The 24,339-nt window shown below is 43.5% G+C and overlaps 1 protein-coding gene across 1 annotated transcript in view; it reads right to left on the reverse strand.

The window, feature by feature from the left end:
- Positions 1–24,339, reverse strand: part of STPG2 (sperm tail PG-rich repeat containing 2) — a 306,478-nt gene that overhangs the window by 246,563 nt on the left and 35,576 nt on the right. The window contains exons 5-6 of the mRNA XM_054990485.1: positions 21,681–21,796; positions 18,359–18,473 (exon numbers count right to left, since the gene is read on the reverse strand). Coding sequence (XP_054846460.1) covers positions 18,359–18,473; positions 21,681–21,796 — 231 coding nt within the window. The remainder of the gene's footprint in view (positions 1–18,358; positions 18,474–21,680; positions 21,797–24,339) is intronic.

The following is a 24,339-nucleotide window of genomic DNA, read 5'->3' on the forward strand; positions in this document are numbered from 1 at the left end:
CCAGCTCTGTCTTTTTAAATTACGCTTCCTGACTAACATTGCATCTCCCTACACTTGACAAACATATGCTGAAGCATATCATGTAGAGAGACTCTATAATCCTTGATATCACCAGTTAAAAGGGTATCAGGCAATTAAGCTGGGCAAGACCCTGTCCTCAAGTACTACTGCTATTCTGAGCAGACAAAACCGAGTTAGATGGACCAAAGACATGACTTAGTTTAAGGAAAGTTTAGATATTCAAACATGTGAACACCCATTCTCTTTTACAAAATAAATTATCAGATTTTGACACAGGAGAGAAAGTAAATGTTAATATTTCCTGTTAAATGAAAGCAAATTATTTTTGCTGGGTTCCTCTATCATTTATAGCAGTAGAATATATTTTAATCAACTGAAATAGCAGTAGAAGACAGGAAAAAAGCCGTGCTCCACCTTCCACAAGACAAACAATTAATGCTAGTTTTTATATGCCAAGTGGTAGCGATCATCAAATAAATCACCTCCACTATGAAATATTAAACATGTACATTTATTGTCCTGTTAATCTGCTGTATCTGCAACTTCACAAGTGAGTGCTTTATTAATTCTAGAGTATATTATTTCTGACAATCATGGTAATTGTATTCTTTATTAAATGGATTCAACCTATTCAGATACCAATAGATATTTACTTTCTTGTCAGATATCTCGAGTGTAGGAGCCCCAGGACATTGTCTTTTATTAACAAGATGTAGAAAAGAGTATCCAACTTTTATTGCTTCTGTACAAAGTATGGAGGGAGGTAAACAAAAGCCTGCTTGCTTTAGAAATATCTTCGTTTAGGCTACATTTTAAAATCATCAAATATGAAAAGGTCACTATTCCTTACAGATGATAAACAGATCACAAAATACCATAAACGTATAGAATGAAGCTGCATATCAAACAAAAACTAAACATACTTACATGTTTGTTGAGCTTATTAGATTCTAGACCATCCTGGAACTAAGCATTAGGGCTTACAGGACTCCTACTAATGCGGGAGGTCTCCTGCCAGCAGCCCTAGTTGCTCACCTCTACTTGGAGCAGCAGTGGAGGGAAAAAAAAAGGCAATGTAATTTCTGGAGAAAACCTGGAAGTGGTGTAGGGTAGCTCTAGGAATCATCGGAGACACTATGGTTTTACCATAGAGTTTCCACTTCCAGGTTTTCTCTAAAAACAACATAGAAATACATGGAACATTGCACACACACACACATGCCTCCACTCCCAATACTCCCTCTGGTTGCCAGATTCACCTTGGCAACTCTACTATGCATGTTAGTATTCAGTGCTGGAATGTATTGTAATGCTACAAAAAACTGGTAGCCACTAGGGGTGTGCAAAATGAAACAAACAAACCAGAAATACATCTGGAAATAGCTGTTTCGTTTCGTTAAAGCAGCTTCTGGAAAGGTGAACCAAATCTGGGAAACCAAATTATGATGACACACTCCCACCAAAAAGTTTATGTGTTTCCTCTCAGTTTAGTTCTTACCTTGCAGGGGCAGCAGCACCTTGTTTTCCTTAACGGTATTCACCAATCAGATCCCAAGAGGAGAGAGCCCATATATTATTAACTCTGTTGGTGGGAAGGGGGATGTGTGCAATACACATGAGTGCATCTTTTTTTCGCCCAGGCAATGACATTGTCTTGTCTCCTTGCCACTCAGGTCCTCACTAGGGGACACCTGTCCCTATCAATCAGCTTTAGAAACATTTGAAAGGGTATATGTGCAGATTTCAATCATACATTGCAATTCTAAAGACACTTCCTTGAGAGTAAATACTATTGAATAACATCGAACTTATGTCTGAATAGACCATTTTAGGATTGCTCCTCCCCCTGTCCTGCAAGCCATTCACTACTCTGCCCTCTAAAAAACAATCCTGTCTACCCTCAGCAAAACAAAAACGTATGGAATAAACACCAGTCTTTTTAGGCAGGGGAGGAGGGATTTAGACAATCGTGCTGCCTGCTTAATTGGAAAATAGAGATTGGCGGCGATTAATGCAAGGAAACCGCTTCAGCATGGGTACAAAACTACAAAGGGAACATGGGACCATCAAGGAGCAACAGGATGCAAAGGTAATAATTTATTGGCAGTACAGAAAAATAAAAAGTGAATATAAAGCAGGATTGTTTTTCATGCTTCCGCCCCACCCTGCCCCGCTACCCCTTTGCCAGCCAGTTTCCCACCATAGTGTGCACCCACCAACATTTACCTTCTTCATGGTCCGATGTTATGTGTGTATGTAGTGTAACTGAAAAAAGCCTCAGTGGATCGGTAGCTTAGAGGGAAGACTGTGTTCTGTGCAATTTTTGGTGTCATTAAATGCATAAACAGCTGCCCCAAAGAGGCTGGAAGCCCTCCTTGCAAAGAACAAGGCTGCCACTCATGACAGTGTAAAAACCAAACAGATTACAGAAAAAAACAGTAACAGTTTGTAGTTCCTTCCAAAATCCTGGATCCGAAACTGGAACTTTTTCAGGGCACACCTCTAGTAGCCACCTCCTTGCTATCATGCTCTCTCCTGAATTTTGTCAGCACGGCTTGTCTAACTTAGACAGGATCAAAGGAAGATAAATATATTTATTTTTATTCATTTAAACTTTTGTAGACCATATTTCTGCCAAGAGGCAGCACCCAGCATGGCGCACAATCACCCCCACAATGACAGACATCAAGAGGAAAGACTGCTAGGTCGCAGCCCAGTGCACAGTTACTTATGCTCAAGTGCCACTGAAATCAAATGGAACTTAAGCAGGCCTTACTTACAGCACAAGGTACAGGTCGTGCTCTGCTCAAATCAAAAGAGAAATATATTGGCAGCTGAGGCAAAGAAATATCTCTGCAATCTGCTTCATGTAACTGAGCTATACTTTCTGATTAATGGTCCAGCCTCTATCTACTTGAAGGCCAAGTTGGCTCTGATATGCAGCATATGTTACCTACTTTGCAAACAAAAATCACTCATACTCAAACCATTTTGGAAACCACATGTACTAAACAGTGTGTATTTCAGAAACTAAGATCTGCCTTGTCATTTCTGGTTAGATAAATTTCAGCCACTGTTACCTCCATGCACAAGGAACACTTGGAATTTCATTGAGGCTGGCCTCAACTATCTAGTAAATACATCAGAAAAGCTGGGGCTTTCCTTCTGGGTAGAAGAATACCAGGCTGCCTTAGACAGACTGTTACTTAGTTTCAGCGCACAAAAACCAGTTGTGAGGTTGATTCTGCTACAAACGCAGTTGGTTCTTCCCTGTTAGGTACATGTAGACAACGTATGTTTCCTGTACTCTGACCAGTATCGTCTTTTATAGTATGGTGTTATAGCAGACAGTTTAGCTTTAGTTGTTCATCTAGCAATCAACGTTGATTCTGAATTCTGATTGATCTTTTGCTGCTTCTGGTAACTTACAATCGAAGTCTTGAAGACTTGACTGGAGTTCACAGCCTTACTTCTAAAAGATGGCTTGGAATCAGAGCAAGATAAAGCCAAAATGCTTACTCATTACCTCTCCGAGGCCTTCCATGAGAGATCTGATGATGTTTTCTGTATTTCTACCACTGATAAAACTACGTGTAAGTATGAAGCAAGACCTATTTACCCAAAAAGAACACAATCCTGAATGTGAGAGGAAAGCACCGCATTCAGCCGAATGGAGAGGAAATCCATCAACCTCATGAAGAAACTGGCACAAATACAAACAGACATCATCTTTCTTTCTAAATGCAAAAGACTGGACATTCTACCCAAGGGACTGTGTGTGAGGAACCCATTGAAATCCACTTACTACACAGACTACAGTGAGAAACTATGCAACACCTTATCCAGGAAACTCTTAATTCACCTCATTGGACTGATGTACAGCAAGCAACAATGGATCAAGCAAGAGATCTCTGAACTAGATTCTTCCATGAAAAACACTCCCTCTGCACAGACCAGGAACTGGCAGATGTTTACCACAACCAGAGAAACTATTTATTGCACTCTATTCACTGTATTACAGAACAAGAAGGAGAAGAAATTCTCAAAACTCCTGCATGCAACTGGAAGCAAAAACACTTTGGATCCACCAAGCAACATCATTAATCTCTCCAGCCACAAACTGAGCCCAGCAGAGGAATCTGTCCTCTCACGTGGACTATCTTTTTGCCCAGCCAGACCCACACAAACCATACAACTTTGTGGAGACCTGGAGGCCTATTTTAGACGTCTAAAACTGAAAGAATTCTTCAACTACTCTGCTGAACAAAACGATGAACAAAGCACTGAACAGACACCATCACAGCAGCAAGCACCCCCCCCCCCCACAACCCAGCAATACACAATCATCGTTACAAAACTCCAGAAAAAAGAATTCCACATGGATACCCCCTGAGGGCCGCAACTCCTCATTGGACTTTTACATTGAATGCTTCTGTAGACGTACTCAGGCTGAGATAATTGACAAACAGCAACACCTAAAGCAGAACCTCAGCCGTGCAGAAAGAGAGGCCATAAACAGCCTCCAAAATAATTCTGGCATCGTAATCAAGGAAGCTGACAAAGGCGGAGCAGTTGTCATCATGGACAAACAAAACTACATACAAGAAGCAGAAAGACAACTCTCCAACACAACATTCTATAAAATACTACCTTCTGACCCCACGGAGCAATACAAAAGGGAACTCAATAAAATATTAAAAACACTCCCCATGGACATACAAGAATGCATCCATACGGACACACCCCAGGAACCACGACCAGGAAGATTCTACCTACTACCCAAAATCCACAAACCAGGTAACCCAGGACGCCCCATTGTTTCAGGAATAGCCACTATCACAGTAGGAGTCTCAGGATACATGGACTCTATCCTCAGGCCCTATGCCACCAGCACACCCAGCTATTTACGGGACACCACTGACTTCCTCAGGAAAATACAGTCCATTGACAACCTACCAGATGACACCATCCTAGCAACCATGGATGTGGAGGCCCTGTACACCAATAGCCCACATGCAGATGGACTGCAAGCCATACGGAATATTATCCCGGACAAAACCACAGCACACCTCACCACTGAACTTTGTCACTTCGTACTCACTCACAATTACTTCGAATTTGGTGACAACTTATATCTACAGATTAATGGCACAGCCATGGGCACACGCATGGCACCACAATATGCTAACATATTCATGGCGGACTTGGAGCAACGCTTCCTCAGCTCCCATCCACTGGAACCACTACTATACTTAAGATTCCTGGATGACATCTTCATCATTTGGACCCATGGGAAGGAAGCCCTTGAGAGATTTCATCAGGACTTCAATAACTTTCACCCTACTATCAACCTAAGCCTGGACCACTCTACACAACAGGTACACTTCCTGGATACCAGTGTACAACTACATAATGGACGAATAAATACCACCTTATACTGGAAACCGACAGACCGATACTCATATCTACATGCCTCCAGCTACCACCCTAAACATACCACTCGGTCTATTGTCTACAGCCAAGCCTTACGTTACAACTGTATCTGCTCCAATGCTCTCGACCGAGACTCGCACTTAAGAGATTTACAACAAGCATTTTTGAGACTACAGTACCCACCAAATGAAGTGAAGAAACAAATCAACAGGGCCAGACTAGTACCCAGAAACAGTCTGCTCTAGGACAAACCTAAAGGAACTAACTACAGAACACCACTGGTTGTCACCTATAGCTCCCAGCTCAAACCCATCCAATGTATCATCAGTGAGCTACAACCCATCCTGGAAAATGATACCTCTCTCTCAGAAGCCCTGGGTGGAAGACCTTTCCTTGCCTACAGAGAGCCCCCCAACCTTAAACGACTTCTCACCCACAACCATGAACCGGCCAGCAGAGTCACCAGCACAGGTACCAGGCCCTGCAACAGACCCAGATGCCAGCTCTGCCCCTATATCTACCCAGGGAATACAATTACAGGACCCAATGGCATCAACTACACTGTCTCTGGCTCTTACAGCTGCTCATCCTCCAATCTGATATATGCCCTCACATGCCAACAATGTCCTTCTGCTCTGTACATTGGACAAACCAGCCAACCTCTACGCAAAAGAATAAATGGACACAAATCTGACATTAGAAATGGAAACGTCCAAAAACCAGTGGGAGAACACTTCAATCTACCAGGACATTCCATCAAAGACTTAAAGGTCGCTGTAGTTCAACAGAAACCTTTCAAAAACAAAATCCAACGGGAGGCTGCTGAATTGGAATTCATATGCAAATTTGACTCTGTCAAGCTGGGACTGAATAGGGACTATGAATGGTTGTCACATTATCACAGGTAACAGATTTCCTTTACAGAGGCAGGGTCTGGGGGAGCCCAGTGGCGCCTGGCGTGGGCTTTTGGGACCACAGTTCTCTTTGTCAGATGCATCTGACGGGGAGAGCTGTGGTTATCGAAGGCTTATACTACATAGGAATTGGATGGTCTAGCTGTTTTACTGCTGCAAACTAACAGGGCAAACTCCTTTGAAGCCTCACCCAAGCCAACTGACCCCAAAAGGACACCAAAAGGAGATGTTTACATTTACTAGCAAAGGAATGTTTTGGTTGCACCCTCCCTCTCTCCCCCTAACTGCATCTTCTCTCTCCTCCCCTCCTCTTCTATATTTGACCAGTTTCTGTACTATGCATCTGACGAAGAGAACTTGATTCTCGAAAGCTTATGCTACAATAAAATTGGTTAGTCTTAAAGGTGCTACAGGACTCTTTTTGATTTTGCTACTACAGACTAACATGGCTAACTCCTCTGGATCTATCCCCTTCAAATGTTATAAACAAAAGGGTGTCTTTTTTATGACTGTGCATAACTGTAACTTGTGTGCAAATTTAAGATGGCCCCCTTTTTCTTGATGTCTCATATGGTGGAAGGGGACTAGCCTTTAGGTAAATACATTTCATTTTTAATAGTTTATCTGCCAACAAGCTGATGCTCTCCCCACTCCCAACTGCCTGAAATGTCAATCCAGTGCCTTTGTATGTATGAGATTTCTAGCTAATGCTGGGTGGATGTACTATTTAAAGTACAGAATTAAAGCTCCCAAGGAGATTGTTTTTAAAACAGGCTAGATTTCTGAAACCAATATCAAATGCTTTCAGATACAAAAACAAATTAGGCTTCAAATACCATATGCCCTAAGCTGTAAACTACAAAACAGTAGCAGAGTTTGTCACAGGCATACTTTACCTTTCCTCAAAAAAGAGTTCAGAGTAAAATATGTAAGTTTATTTTATCTTAGCAATCTGAAAAGTTGGGCAAAAATACACTGATATGACCAAGGCCACAGAGAAATCTTCACCAAATACGTAAATCAAACATCAGATATTAAAAACAATGCTGGCCTCTCTAATGCTGGAATCACGTATCAAATATTCAGCAACTGTTTCAAAATCCACAGAAGATAATTTTATGTATTTAAATACCTAATTACACTCCGCCTTTCTCTCTAATGGGAGCCCACAGCAGTTTACAACATTCTCCCCTCTTCCAATTGTTCCAGATTTAGTGTATGTGTTGAGGAAGTGAGCACGCTGCTTCTACATTGTATCCTCACACTGGCTCTCGAGGAGAATAAAAAGGACAAACTGATTCCAGATCTGATCTCAAAGCTCCTTCAAGTTAATTCATTGTGCCCAAATACATTGATTTATATACTTTACCCAACTGCTGTCACTTTTTGCTCAATAATAGCTTTTCTTTAAAAGGGGGGGATGCTAAAATTAATGAGAACATCAGTCCATGGAGATGATCCTATTTATTGTCGAAGGCTTTCACGGCCGGAGAATGATGGTTGTTGTGGGTTTTCTGGGCTGTATTGCCGTGGTCTTGGCATTGTAGTTCCTGACGTTTCGCCAGCAGCTATGGCTGGCATCTTCAGAGGTGTAGCACCACAAGACAGAGATCTCTCAGTGTCACAGTGTGGAAAAGATGTTGGCAGGTCATTTATATCTACTCAGGAGGGGTGGGGTTGAGCTGAGTCATCCTGTAAGAGTTTCCCAGGGTGTGGACTGCTAATGGCGGGAGGCTTCACTGTATCCTGAGGAGGTTCTTTTGCATATGGATTGGTGCTTGATATGCTAATCTTCTCTGCAGGGCTATTGTCAGGTATAGAATATTTTGTTAGCCTGGTGTTTTTCAGGACTGGAAACCATGCTCTATTCATTCTTAAGGTCTCTTCTTTCCTGTTGAAATTGTGCTTATGCTTATGAATTTCAATGGCTTCCCTGTGCAATCTGACAAAGTAGTTGGAAGTGCTGTCCAGTATTTTAGAGTCCTGGAATAGGATACTGTGTCCTGTTTGAGTCAGGCTATGTTCAGCCACTGCTGATTTTTCCGGATGGCCAGTAGAGACCCCCTCACCTCTGCAGGAGTATACCGTATACCCTGCAGCTGTGGACAAGTTTACATCGGGGCCACAAAGCGTAGCATCCAGACAAGAATAAAAGAACACGAAAGACACTGCAGACTTGGACAACCTGAACATAGCCTAACTCAAACAGGGCACAGTATCTTATTCCAGGACACCAAAATACTGGACAACACTTCCAACTACTTTGTCAGACTGCACAGGGAAGCCATTGAAATTCACAAGCATAAGCAAAACTTCAACAGGAAAGAAGAAACCTTAAGAATGAACAGAGCTGGTTTCCAGTTCTGAAAAACACCAGGCTAACAAAACACTCTACACCCGACAATAGCCCGGCAGAGAAGATTAGCACATCAAGAACCAATCCATATGCAAAAGAACCTCCTCAGGATACAGTGAAGCCTCCCGTCATTAGCATTCCACACCCTGGGAAACTCTTACAGGATGACTCAGCTCAACCCCACCCCTCCTGAGTAGATATAAATGACCTGCCAACATCTTTTCCACACTGTGACACTGAGAGATCTCTGTCTTGTGGTGCTACACCTCTGAAGATGCCAGCCACAGCTGCTGGCGAAACGTCAGGAACTACAATGCCAAGACCACGGCAATACAGCCCGGAAAACCCACAACAACCATGATCCTATTTACTTGGGTGGATATTACCCTTATCCCACCACTCCACTGAGCAAAGTTTGGAAGAAGCATCACTGGTAGAAACTCCACTCAAATTAAAGGCAAACGTCTTAGGCTGGCTCCTTGGGAGATAGTTGGATCCACTCTATTTATTTAAGTACATTTTTCCTCCCACCCTTGGTCCAAGGAGCTCAGGGCAGCAAGCCTCATTCTTTCCTCCTCTTTTTTATCCTCATAGCAATCTTGTGAAGTAGTTTAAGCTATCAGAGAGACTAATCAGCCCAAAGGCAACCTAGAAGTTTTCTGGTAGAGTATGGATTTAAACCTAGATCTTCTGGATCCTAGTTCAATACAACACTTTTCGGCAACTGAAATTCATGAAGAGATGGATAGACATCTAGATGAGTGCTGATGGGATCTATGAACTACAATTTCCATGTAAGATAGTCATATATGCTACTGGGAGCTCTGGAACTGAAATTTCATAGTTAAACAGGAGGTTAATCTAAACTGTCATTGAGCTGCTATTTGCCCCACTGAGGTAAATATACAAATAGTCTGTGTTTTCTCCAGCAATGCAAATATTAGGGGTTTGGGGGAAGGAGCTTGAAGTCAGGGAAAACAGGTCAGCAGTTGGGGGGATTCCCACACGTAGCGCAGCTTGAATCCATCTGCCCCCAACCCCTCTGCCGCTGCTATTTAACAGAAAAAGACACTCCAGAGATCTGTTCACATAACTTCCAGCACCTTATCTGTTCTGATCCTGATGAGTGTAGGACAGAGCCCTCTTTAGAAGGAAGAGAATAAGGTTGTACAAAAATGGCCTATAACTGGTAGCCTATGCGAAGCTTCTGGATTGGTCTTTCATACTAATATATTAAAAACTTGGCCTTCTGCCTTGTCAGCTATGCTTCAGGCGCCAGGCCACGTCCCCAGTTCCAGCAATGAACTGCAGGGTTGGAAAAGCCCTATCCTAAGTCTTAAACTGAATGACCACCCTCCACCCACCCCCCAGACACACACACAGCCTGACATTTTTAAAATGTGACTATTGGGTCAGGGGCAAAATATTCCACAGGAAATAGGCACTAAGCTTAATGTGAATGTGTCAATTTTATTCTGAGCATGATTCGTAATAATTTTTATCCAGCCCCTTACTTTACACATACAATTTTTTATGTAAACAAATCTTAGCCTGTCTTTAGGTAGGGCTGGTGGGGATATGGACATAGACACTTTCTCCTCCTTCCCTATAATGGGCTGGCATTCTGCCTGGGGAGAGGGCGAGAAATGGTTCTCTTGCCCTATGAAGGTCTCATCACATGCAGGTGCTGTGCCCACCCAGAGAAAGATTAATCAGCTGAAATATTCTGATAACGTTAGCAATGGAAATTAAATTTCGGGAGGGTGAAAAGCCTGAAAAAGCACTAGTGCATAATCAGCAACCAACAAAATACACACAGCTGAAAGCGGGAGCTGGGGGTGGGGCGGGAAACAAACTGCTCACATTTATAGAAAGAATGATTCTGCAATTTTATTTCAGCATGGTGGCCCATTTACTTCTCTCAAAAATACCTATTTAGTTTTATTTTTGAAATTACTATCTTTAAATTATTGCCTTGGCAAATCTTATCCTGAGGAATATATTTCATTGTTAGTTAGTAAGTCATAAAACTCATACAAATGTAAAGTATCAAAAAATGTTTGTGTAAAGAAAAGCATTTTTTTAGTTGAACTCCGGGAAAAGACAGAGGGGTAATGATGGAGATAAATGTAGACTGGTCATGTGTGATTTTGACATTATAACCAGTTACGGATATTCCGAGCTTATATGTTTTCTCGTATATTGCCATTTCAAACTGTTCAGTCCTCATGTTCTCAACTGACAATATAACACAAGATGACATTTGGTATAAAAGTTGCAAATGCCAGCAATAGCTCTAAATGTCACCGTAACTTTAACAGGTACATTCAGAAAAGCCATTCCTACATTCAGCTGTTCCTACATTCATCGAGCATCGAGCTTTTAAGTTTATTTTTTCCCTCTTTGGGCAACTTTAAAAAATACTCGCTTAATCCACTTAGAGATAATGTACATGAAAAAACTTATTTCTCTACTTTTAAGGACAAGGAAGAAAGAAGCCAAATGTTGAAAATCTTTATCATTAGTTAATTATCTTTCATTGTAACAAGCAATACATCTCCATGACTCATGATGAACACAGTTTTCTCCCCAATGTGAATTGATGGGCTCAGACTCACCTGGGCCCGGGTTGCTGCCGGCGCTCAGGAGGGCGAAGCGCGGCGGACGCCATGCTGCGGGGCTCGCCGGGCAGCCCAGGGTGAGCTCCAGCCAATCGGTTCAAACCTCGGCCGCCCAATCAGGGCGGCCGGGGTTGGCCGGGGGGCGGGGCCGGGGAACGGACTGCGGGCCCGCAGTCTTCCCTCAGGTCCGGCCTCTCCCTATTTAGCTGGGTGGCCGGCTCCGCCCCCCTTCAGTCGCCAGCGGAGGTCGATCACCCACCCACCTCTCCCTTTATATCTAGCTTGCTTATTCTTTCGTCACAACTGTGTATACGGTGGGCATCGGGGCAGATCTCGTTCGGGGGGGCCAGGGCCTGCGCGCCCAGGCCTTCTAAGGGGATTCCCATAAGGGATCTTGGGGGTGAGCTAGGGAAGGGCCTGCCCAGCTCAGGGGCGGCCAGGAAAGCTCCCTCCCAGGTGGCAGGGGAGGCCACTCAGGGGTGCACACCCAGGTGACTCCCCCCATATGCCACTCCTTGGGCTGAGGGGGGTGGGTTCCGGCTGGCAGGCGGGCCAGCCAATGCTCTCTGGGATCTGCCCCTCATGCTGCGCCAATGCTCCTATTGTTATGGTAATAAAGTTGTGGCCTGTTTTACCCCAGCTCTGGTTCTGGTCTTGGTCATTCCGAGCTCCTCACTTCCCAATCTCAGCATAGGCAGCAATTCTCATATACCAATTTAAAAATTAATACTTCAAAAACAGCCTTATATGAAAGACAGAAGTTACTTAAGAACTCATGTCCACTGGGATTCTGACTTTTCTTTCTTTGCTTCTAAGATTCCCCTCAGTTTCAAAAATGGAGCAGGGGAGAACCACTTGAAAAACACAACCCCAGTCTCCACTGGGAATACGGACACAGTGGTGTAGTTCTTTGTTCAGTCCTTGGTTTTACTGATTTGACAAGACCATCAAAATGAAGTTTTTGAATGCTTGACTGAAAACTCCCATCCCTCAGTTATTCAAAGACAACTTGAATGGCAATAAAAGAACCCAAGATTAATGAAGCAGACAATTTTCTTTGCAGGGAAAAAAACTGCAACTCCTTGCAACTAGAGATTCCATGAACCTTGCAACAAACATGATCAATAGTTTTCAATTGTTGCAATTAACCATAAACCAAACATACAATCTTTTCACCTATAAGCCATTTGTCTTAAGTAGCTGTCAAACAGCATTATACGTGAACAGTACCTGCGTGGTGGCAGTCTCTGTTTCATGTGGTGGTAGAGTTTCATTTCCTTGCATCGTGGGGGATTTTGCATCTGTGCTAAACCTACCCACAGCCATAGCTAGTCAAAATCAAGCAATTAAATGACATGAAGATAGAACTATGTCTTTCATAAGGCCATGCAAAAAGGTACGTGCATGAAATAACACTAATAATAATGCAGACTTAAATGAATATCAAATGTTAAGACTTTTTTTAAAAAATAGTGTTTATTTACAATCGCTAGATGACTGATGCTCACAATTTATTTATACAATTGGCTGCAATTTATTTATACAATTTATACAACCTCTGGCTGCAATTTATACAATTGGTGTGCAATCTCTGAGAAAGGGGTGAATGCAAGACTTCCATTGGGCTGTGTGAGAATAAAACACTGCTGCCAACTGCACAATTCTGCACCATCTGAATATATTTAGTGACTCAATGAACAGGCTCAAACTATTCATGAAAAGCCAAACTGATTGACAAAATAAATCAGCTCCCTTCTCGAGTCGTAACTGGCAAACAGACTATGATTTGAACCCGTCAGTAACGAAAAGTCCTATAACAACTTTATTTTTTGGAACCTTTTTGATTCAAGACTTTTAGAACAGGGTATACTCCATATTCAAAAGCTGATTAAAAGCAAGCTTTTAAAAGGCAGCATATATCTATGAGCACTGATGTGTTCATTAAATTGCAAACTCTTATATGTAAGAAACCTGCACCCTTTACGAGTACATAAAACTACCTTTATTGAGACTCTGCAATACATAAGCTTAATTAAATAGCCAATTGGGGAAAACTTGGCACTTGACCAACATGAGAAGTAAATGATTGGTTTTTGCCAAATTGAACGCCCACTGAGCCAAGCCATGTCAAAGGTTCCTTCAACTTGTAATTTCAAATATTTCTGAAAGTTGTACTTCCACCTTCCTCAACTGCAAACCAGAAAAACAAGCAGGCAGGTGAAACAACAAATGATCTTCCTTGCTTCCTGTAATAATATTAGTGAACGTAAGCGGCTTGCTCTCGGTTAGGTAACGCCGCGTGCCCTGCTCAGGACGACTTTGCCTGTCCTCCAGGTACACCCAAAGGGCAATGTACGCAATAACGACCCATCTGTTCACTACTGGCAACTAGCAAACTTCTAATGAAGACAGATGTGGGTCACCTGGCACAAACATGCTGCAGGGTGCTAATGAATCCTCCTAATGGTCACTACCTGCCATTTTGGACTGATTGATGATCAGCAGGGTTAAGCTTGAAAAGCCAAGATGAGTACAACAGATGATCATCCGTCTTACGACAACATCTCTTTTATGCTGACACACGTGTTCTTCCCTGTCATCTTAGTTATTTTTTTTAAAAATTATGTTTCTATTTCTGTGTCTGAAGTATACAAAATAATCCAGCTATTTAAAAAAAATTCTCCCTTGAATGGACTGTATGTGTCATAGTATAAACTGCTACATCTAAGTCTTTCCTAAATATCCAATATGCAGACTAATCCTATGATTTAGCTAACGTGGCCACCTCCGCTGGGCAGCAGCACAAGCACATTCATTTTTACATTCTAAATTAGAAATACATAGTCACTAAGAGCGGAACTACAAGTGACAAAAGGCACAGGTTGGACACTTGTCAGCTTCCCTCATGTTTTGATGGGAAATGTAGGCATCCCAGTCTTTCAGCTTGGCTCTCTGACTGCTGTCCAATGGACTTTTCAACTGTCAGTTGTCCAACATTTCGCCAAGCTGCCTACATTTCCCATCAAAACTTGAGGGAAGCTGACAAGTAAGTGTCCAACCTGTGCCTTTTGTCACTTGTAGTTCTGCTCTAAGTCCATAACAAATAAATGTTCTGCTCAGGGCTTTTTTTCTGAGAAAAGAGATGGTAGAACTCAGTAGTGGAACTCAGGACCGCACAATGACATCATTTTGGGTCAGCTGGAACAAGGGGGGATTAAAGTTTAAATCGCCCTTGGCGAAAATGGTCACATGGCCGGTGGCCCCGCCACCTGATCTCCAGACAGAGGGGAGTTTAGGTTGCCCTCTGTGCCAGGCACGGAGGGCAATCTAAACTCCCCTGTCTGGAGATCAGGGGGCGGGGCCACCGGCCATGTGACCATTTTCAAGAGGTGCCGGAACTCCGTTCTACCACGTTCCAGCTGAAAAAAAGCCCTGGTTCTGCTTCCTTTGCCAATCATGGTATTGCCTCAAGAAAATTCCTGAAGGAACAGTACATAAAAAGCATTGACCAAGATGCTGCAGCAACATGCCTGCAGTACTGGCTCTGCTATACAAACTGAGCAGCAGAAGTTATATTGCCAGCTTCTCTCATGACACCTCAAGTCAGATGTAAATACAGTGAAGTGTCTTGCAAAATAAAATAATCTGATTATATTTTCTTGTTATTTCTGCTGATCAAAGTCTACCCTGCTCTTGGATACATTTTGATTTCTTCATTTTATATTGGCCCAATACAATTGGGCAAGCGTGGGCCCGTCATTCTCACTCAGCCTAACCGGATTCACAGTGCTGTTCTTGTTGTAAGAATAAAATGAGAAAAGGAGAGCCTATACAGGGGCGGCAGGCCCATTGAGGTCAGGTAGGCGGTGGCCGCAGGCGCGGAGTGCTGGAGGGAGCGCCGGAGGAGGCTCGGCGGGCGGGAGCGCGCGCCACAAAGCACCAGCCTCCTATCCCTCCCACCCCGCGCCGCTGCCGCCGCCAGCACAAGCCCCTGGCCAGGCGCAGCCACCGCGGGCAGGCATCTGCGGCGGCGCAGGCAACCGAGCGGGAGAGCTCGGAGGCCGCCCGCCGCAGCAATCGGGCCAATGGCGGCACGTGCGCTCCTGTGATAACGTCATGCGTGACGTCATCACGCAGGCCGGTGTGCGCGCACGCTCATGCGCGCGTGGGGGCGCCCGGCCGGCCGCGAGCAAGATAAACCCTTGCTCCGCCCCCGAGCCTATATATGGCAGAAAGCTGCTCCCTTGCACACTGACCTCCAGGGTCATCTAGCCCCAAACTAAGGCCTACAACAGAAATGACTCGTGGGAAGCCAACCATTCTTAGACAGTCATCATCTTATTTCCATAGCTTCTACATTTTTCCAGGATGCATGATGGACAGAACATAAGAGGAGCAGGATTATTTATTTAAAATATTTGTTCCCTGCCCTTCCATCAAATGCATATTACACAAGATAGTATAGTCCTACAAGCAGAGGACCTGCAAGAACTTGCAGGACACATGTCATTTTCCCTTCCCCCACTATTTCTTCTTTCCTTTCCCTGAAAGCCTCCATAGCCTCTCCTCTTTCCTGCTTCCTTCTCTCTTTTGCATCCACAAACCAACCTACTTTTATCTTCCCCCCCCCCCCGGCCATTTAAGCTTTCCCTCCTTCCACTCCCCGCCCCCAGGCAGCCTCTTCCTGGGAAAATTCTGGTCAAGTTACTCAGTGCAAGCTGAGGTCAGTTGTGCAGTGGGGAACCCACAAGGCCTTATGGGGGGGGGAGGGCACAACATTTTCCCCTGTATTTCCCTCCTCACATTATTTCCTCTTTCCCTCCTCCTGGCAACCCCATAGCCTCACCTTTCACTGCTTCCTTCTCTCTTACCCATCCACCAACCAACATTTTGTCCACCCTCCCCCCTTCATCTTCAGCTATATTTATTATATATTTATACCCTACCTTTCTCCACCACGGAGATACAAAGCAGCTTACATCATTCTCCTCTTCTCCATTTTATCCTCAGAACAATCCTATGAGATAGGCTGAGAATGTAGAACTGACCCAAGGTGACTCACACTAAGCTTCCATGGCAAAGTGGTGGTGATTCACGCCTGGGTCTCCCAGACCCTACTCTGAAAGTCTAACCACAACACCACACTGGTTTTTGTGGGTGGCTGCTTTAGAACAACTGCAAGTAGCCAAGTCATGCAAGTCAGGTGGTAGCAAGTCGCCCAATGGTCGCTGCCATGCCTGGTCCCAACAAGTCCCCCCTCGAAGGCAAAAACAGCCTTGGAAAGCATTCTGCCCCCTCCCCCTAATTTTCACTGACAACAATCTAGGCTTGAAGTCTTGGACAGCAATATTGTTGTGGTTGCCTAGCCTGAGGGCATTTGTATCTTAAAGCTATAGGCGCTGCTGCTGTTACACTGGGCAGTTTTAAAAAATGTGGATTTTGTTTCGTTTTTGTTTTAGATTTCAGATTTTCTGCTGGGGCATTTTTCAGATTTGTAGAAAGATCTGTCTTGTCTGTTCACAGATCCAGTCTCCAGATTTAAGTATGCTCAGATTTGTCTGAGCTGAAAATTAGATATATTGATGACTTATACTACATAGGAGGGTGGGGTTGCTTACAACAAACAATATGGAAGTTGGTTGTTGGGGGTTTTCCGGGCTGTATTGCCGTGGTCTTGGCATTGTAGTTCCTGACGTTTCGCCAGCAGCTGTGGCTGGCATCTTCAGAGGTGTAGCACCAAAAGATAGAGATCTCTCAGTGTCACAGTGTGGAAAAGATGTAGGTCATTTGTATCTACTCAGGAGGGGTGGGGTTGAGCTGAGTCATTCTGTAAGAGTTTCCCAGGGTGTGGAATGCTAATGGCGGGAGGCTTCACTGTAACCTGAGGAGGTTCTTTTGCATATGGATTGGTGCTTGATGTGCTAATTAGCATTCCACACCCTGGGAAACTCTTACAGAATGACTCAGCTCAACCCCACCCCTCCTGAGTAGATACAAATGACCTACATCTTTTCCACACTGTGACACTGAGAGATCTCTGTCTTTTGGTGCTACACCTCTGAAGATGCCAGCCACAGCTGCTGGCGAAACGTCAGGAACTACAATGCCAAGACCACGGCAATACAGCCCGGAAAACCCCCAACAACCATCGTTCTCCGGCCGTGAAAGCCTTCGACAATACAATATGGAAGTTAGTAAAAAAGCACAACAAAGAAGCCCATAAAATTAATCTTGGTGTAAGCAAATCAAGAGTTATCCTTTAAATAAACCAGAGGAAACAAACATTTCTCAATTTTTTATCTTACCAGGAGCTGTCATTAAAGATGTTATTTTCAACAACAATCAAAAACAACAGATAAACGCGTGAACCTTTTTGGGAAGGCAAACCACATTCACAGCACTGCTACCAAGGCAGCCCTGTGTCTTGTGACTTACTTTATAGCCATTGTTGGAAAGCTCCAAGAGAAGAACCTCCAAAGATGACCTTAGTATCCGATAGGTCTACATGAGAAATGGAGATCTGTAACATAATTTGGCTTTATGGCTTTAAACGTCAACACCAACACTTTGAATTGGGCCCAGAAACTAGATGGCGACCACTGGAGATGAAACAAACTTGAAGAAATATGCAGCCAGTCATGCAGCCTTCAAATGCACAGAGGCCCTACTGAAACAAAAAGAATGGCAACTCCATTCTTCTGTGATATAGTCAGAACTCAACACCAATATTTTAAGGAACCGTGACACATGATTTCTCAGATTTCAATTTTTCAGAAGATAAAGTGGCACATTAAAATCATAGCGGGTGCATAATTTGCAAAGAGTGCTTCAATCTTTTATCTTATGTATCCTCACAAGATTTCTAACAAACAAAGCAGGGGGTGGGTTGGCATTTAGATATTTCTTGTCCAACACCAATATATTTTCTATCCATACAATCCTTTATATCTCAGGGTTTCAGTCCCAACATAAATAATTTTTATTTACTACAAAAAATGTTGAATTGGTATTACCTTCTTTTCTGCTTGTATTACTATTATTTCATGATACCGTGGAACGTAGGGGTCATATTTTTTCAGGCCTTCCTTCTTGATGCTGACATTCTCGTCATAATATGCAGCACTTTCCCTGGAGAAAGTTTGGAGAGATTTATTAGTCATCAGTTTTAAATTCCCAAGCATCTAAATATGCAAGTGAAAGCTCTCCTACCCAATCCAATCCTATAATTATTTCAGAAATAGCTGCTTTTGTAACGACAAATGAGAGGCTAGACTGCTCACTTATACAAGGGCTTAAACTTCTGTAGTCCTGTGTAGCATGAACTCAGAAGAATGCACACACAAATAGTGGCTTGTTTTTTTCTCTCTTAACAACATGAGGTTGCCAGAGGTTAACAGTGATTTCAATGTGTTTAGTCTTTAGTAATTCTTCTTAGGATTGCACTGTTAGTGTATCAAAAATATAGCCAAGGATATCAAGATGCTGTATGTCCATTGTACATGGACAATAGTGCCTCATGATGACCCAATAACCAGGGCTTTTTTTCAGCTGGAACGCGCTGGAACAGAGTTCCAGAACCTCTTGAAAATGGTCACATGGCTGGTGCCTCCACCCCCTGATCTCCAGACAGAAGGGAGTTTAGATTGCCCTCCGTGCCGCAGTGCGTGGAGGGCAATCTAAACTCCCTTCTGTCTGGAGATAAGGGGGTGGAGGCACCAGCCATGTGACCATTTTCTCCGAGGGCAACCCACTGAGTTCCACCACCTCTTTTCCCAGAAAAAAAGCCCCGCCGATAACTACCTTCCACCAAGTTGGAACCAATGATACTCTTCCACTGTTTATTTCTTCAACTGATGAAGTCTTTGTCCATCACAATACACTTCAATGAAGAGAGTCATTGGATCCAATCCTCACATTTTAAGCACAGTTCTAATGCTACAACTTTGTGAGATAGTGGTATTTTTCAAAATTCCAGCACTTAACAATTTCAGAATTGCCTTGTCCATAGATTTTATGTTAACCAGAAACAGGTTTTAGGGGAGGAAGTCTAAAAATTATAATATCTTATTCAATTAAGGATTCCAACCCACTGGGTTTCCATCCTACATCATCTTAGAAAAGGATTAAATTTGAACAGATGTTCAGACAGTTGAATACAGTAAATCCATATAGAACCAAGGAAAGTTAATTTAATTATAGCCACTCTTCTTCACCAATTTCTAAGCTATTCATGATTCCATCTAGCATGAGTCCTAAAAATAAATCTCTACTGCTATGGATTTAAATTGTTAATGAAGGCTACAATCCTAAAAACACTTTCTTGGGAGAAAGTACCACTAAATAAAACAGGACATGCTTCCAAGTAGAACTGCCTAGGATTGCCTGATCCTGAGCCTGCGTTCAGTTTGGCCCCTAAAGTGCATCAGCCGTTTTCCATTCATTCCTAGGCTTATGAGATAGTAGCATAGCCAGAGGAGAGGGTCTAATTTCATCTCATTAATTCAACTGTTTAATTTCAGCTTGTTCTTACCACAATTTAACCCTGCACCTGTTTTTAATGCCACATTCAGCCCAGGCACGTGCAAGGTGACACCAATGAAGCAAGTACCTTGGATACTGACGAAAGACACAAATTCTGCAGAAGATATCAGCAGGCCAAGATTATACAAATAATATGGATTATTGTGACAGACAGGAGGTTGTCTGGTCCCTAAAATGAATCAGCCAATCCGCTGTTAGTGCCTGTACCTATTTGAATGCTGTTCTAACATCCAATTACCTTCTATAGCAGTGGTTCATAGAATCATAGAGTTGGAAGGGGCCATACAGACCATCTAGTCCAACCCCCTGCCCAGTGCAAGATCAGCCTAAAGCATCTCTGACAAATATTCATCCAGCCTCTTCCTGAAAACTGCCAGTGAGGGGGAACTCACCACCTCCCTAGGCAGCTGATTCCACTTTTGAACTACTCTGACCATGAAAAAGTTTTTCCTAATATCCAGCTGGTACCTTCGTGCATGTAATTTAATGGTTCTCAACCACTGGTTCTCAACCAGTGAAACATATACCACTGGTGCGATGCAGAAGCAGTCTAAGTGTGTCACGGGATTTTCATATCAATGACTAGGAATTCACTCTCCCTCAGTCCCTTTGTCCACCTACCATGGATTATCCATCCGTGACCTTGGACACTCTGTGTTTCTCCTAACCTCCCATTCCCCTTGCCCACCAGCCAATGTATTTGATGTGCCACTTTCTGCCAACCCTACCTTCCAGGGATTATCCATCGTGCCTCCACAATTTCTTTCTGTCCTTAAAACTTACTGTAAATAATAAATAACAGTATGCCTGTAAACATATCAATGTCCTTCTAAAAAAAAAAAAGAGGGCTCTCTGTTTCTATCATGGTGGGACCCCAAATTCTTTCACGGAGTGATTAAGGGGAAGTAAGATATGAAAAGTTAAGAACCAATAATCTACAGAGCTGATTGAAGGGTGCGGGGGGGACACTAACAGTTTCCGGTCTGCTTCAGCAAGACAGCAGAGGCAGAGAGTACAGTTCTGCCTCAGAAGGAGTGCAGAATGGGGTTAGCTCTATCTCAGATAGAGAAGAGAATGGACATTTTAGGCCTGTCTCTGATGACAAGCTGTCTTTTAATGGTTTAGTCTGGCTATTAGGGAGACAGTAGACTGATAAAGTTAGAACTCCATATGTTAGAGTGTCTAACTGGGTATTTAGACAATAGAAACCTGTCAAGAAACAATTTGATCCAACAATTATCAGCCAGTGGTCATTTAAGGCTTAAACAACACAATCCTAAGAAGAGTTACTCCAGTCTAAGCCAATGGCCAATGGCTTAGACTGGACTAACTCTGCTTAGGCTTGCACTGAAAGTCTGCGGTCTCAGAGTGAAGAATTTCAACCTGAAGCTGTAACTAGTGAATAATGATAAAGTGCTTTAGTCAGGCTATTCCTTGACTTGAGTTTGGAATCCTTTTAACTCTAGCCTCAGACATCTTAGTGTCCTACTATCACATAACAGAATTTACCTCACTGCTGTGAACTTTCTGTTTTACAAATCCTGTCACACATTTTAACTGAGAGGAAGAGGTATGGGGGAAGGTTTAATTTAAATTAGAATAATTCCCTGGAATCTTAGGAGGTTGTGTAGCACCTCAGTTTTTGTCACAGTCATTCTCAAATTTTCTTTTTGTGTGGCTATGGTTTTAATCACTTCATAAATTATGCTACTTCCAGTAACGAATGGTGATGATACAGACTCTGGGATGCAGGACAAGTGAGAATTTTAATTTTAAAACAAAGAAATTACATACTGGGTTATATCATAGTCAGCAGGTCCAGGGCCCTCACGTGGCTTAAATCCATGTCGCTTTCCTGTCAAACTGCCAAAATGCACTCCCTTATATTTCATAGTAATGGAAGGATCATTCTAAAACGGGGGGAGGAGATGAGATAATTAGCTTTTTACCCATACACAAACACAACTAAGCAAGAACTTGAATACGTCTCCCTGGGATAAATTCAGTAGTACTACTGACCACACCACATTGGCATCAACAAAGCTGAAGTTGATTCTTAGTTCCCAGTTCTTTATATGCAGTTCCTAGTTCCTTATTCACAAATCCAAACACAAATATTGGGGGAAATTGAAAAGCTCTGATCTCAAAATAAAGTTTGGAGAAGCACATATCATATACCTTCATATTCAGGGGACTCTGCCCTCTAAGTGGTTCTATGCTGGGTCCTGCCACAAAGATCAGTTGTTGAGTTATTTGTTTCAAAGTAAGGTGCCCCCAGGACAAAGGCACAAGCGGGAAGGGGGGAAGCTGCACCCACAAATAGAGGTTGGCATGAACCGGGGGAAATGAACCGTGCAATTCGTGGCTCGTTCCGTTTCACAAACCACAAACTTCCACAAACTTGCCCCAGTTTGTGAACTGGTTTGTGGTTCTTGGGGTTTAAATGCCCCTTTCCGTGCTGCTGCGAAGCAGCACAAAAAGGGGTATTTCACCCCTGCCAGCTTGGATCAGCTGCTTGTCAGGAAGATCCCGATAAGGGGTATTGGGATTTAACACGAACCAAATGAACTGGCAGACCAGTTAGTGGAAGTTTGTGGAAAACAGGCTTCCACAAACCACTGGTTCGCGAAGCATGAACCGGCTCGGTTCGTGATGAACTTTTATTCGTCTTGCAGTTCGCGCCCATCTCTACCCACAAGCAATCTTTGGATCAGCCCAATTCACACAGACCTGCACTCCTGAGATTGTCCCCTATGAGAAAACATGCACCGGTGCTGATCGAAAGACTGGTTCTGGAGATAAGAGCTCCTATTTTTGCTGCCTCTTAGAAGCTTGCATTGGGAAGAGATATGAATAAAGAACTGGAACAGATACATGCCTCTGCACCCCAAAATGAGGCTTACTCAACCACATGTAATACACCCCCACAGTCAAGAGACTCTGCCCTCCAGGTGGACTGATGATGCTTCCAGCACCGAAGCCTGGTTCCTGTACTAGCTGCTCCAAAGTGGGCTCACCTAAAGAGAAAAGCACAGAGAGGAAGAGGGACAGAGAGGAAGAGGGAGAAGCTGAACCCCAAAACAGTCAGAGGGCTCTGCTCTCCAGGTGGAACTATGTTGCTTCCAGCATCAAAACCTGGTTCCTGTCCTAGCTGCTCTAAACTGGGCTGCTACCACAGGCAGGAACGGAGGTTACTGAATCCCAAAACAATCTTTGGATCACCCTAAATCACAAAGCCCTGCACTCCAGAGACTGCCCCCTACATGAAGACATGGCCTGGACCCAATTCAATTGTTGTTCCGGCACAAAGTGGTCCTATTTGGGCTACCTCCCAGAAGTTTCCTGTGCAAGCTGTTCAAACCTGGCTGCCACCAGGAGAAATGCACATACAGGAAGGAGGAGAAGCTACATGCCCTTTCCATCCCAAAATGAGGCTTACTCCACCACATACCATACACCCCCACGGACTCTGTCCTCATATGGACCTATGTTGCTTCCTGCTCCAAAGCCCAGTACTTTCTGAGTAACCTCAGGCAAATCACACACTTTCAGCCTAACCTACTTCACAGGGTTGTTGTGAGGATAAAATGGAGAAGTGAACAATGCAAGCTGCTTTGGGTCCTCTTAGGGGAGAAAGGCAGCCACACAACCCACCTTGGCAAAATTTAGGCAGGTACCAGATGTGTCACATAAGAAGGTTAAGAAGAGCCCTGCTGGATCAGCCCAGTAGTCTATCTAGTTTGGCATCATGTCTCACACAGTGGCCAACCGGTTATTCTTGCCAACAAGAGAACAAGGCCAAGGCCTTTCCCCAGTGTTGCCTCCTCGCTCTGGTATCCAGAGGTTGACTGCCTCTGAATGTGGAGGTTCCCTCTCGTCACCATAGCTAGTAGCTTCTGATAGACAAATCCTCCATGAATCTGTCTAATCCCCCTTTAAAGCTGTCTGTACAGTTGCACACAGCTGTGCCTCTTCTGATGTATATAAAACACAATGCATACTATTAAGCATGCTGCTAACCCAATATCTAAGTTTTGATGTATTATTCCGAGCCCGTGTGGTGTAGTGTTTAGAGTGTACGAACTTCCTGAGTAACCTTGGGCCAGTCATATACTCTCATAGGCTTTCCAACCTTCAGGTGGGGCCTCAAGATCTCCCAGAATTCCTACTGATCTCCACACGACAGACATCACTTCCCCTGGAGAAAATGGCTGCTTTGGAGGGTGGATTCTACAGCAATATACCCTGCTGAGTCCCCTCCCCAAACTCCACTTCCACCCCCCAAATCTCCAGGAATTTCCTGCCCCAGAAGTGGCAACCCTACAATTTCAGCGTAACTTACCTCACAGGGTTGTTGTGAGGACAAAATGAAGGGAAGGAGAATGATGGACAGTGCTTTGGGTCACCATTAGTGAGAAAGGTGGGGTATAAAAGAAATAAAAAGGTTTTATTT

This window comes from Eublepharis macularius, chromosome 10 (assembly GCF_028583425.1).
Source record: "Eublepharis macularius isolate TG4126 chromosome 10, MPM_Emac_v1.0, whole genome shotgun sequence".
Taxonomy (NCBI): domain Eukaryota; kingdom Metazoa; phylum Chordata; class Lepidosauria; order Squamata; family Eublepharidae; genus Eublepharis; species Eublepharis macularius.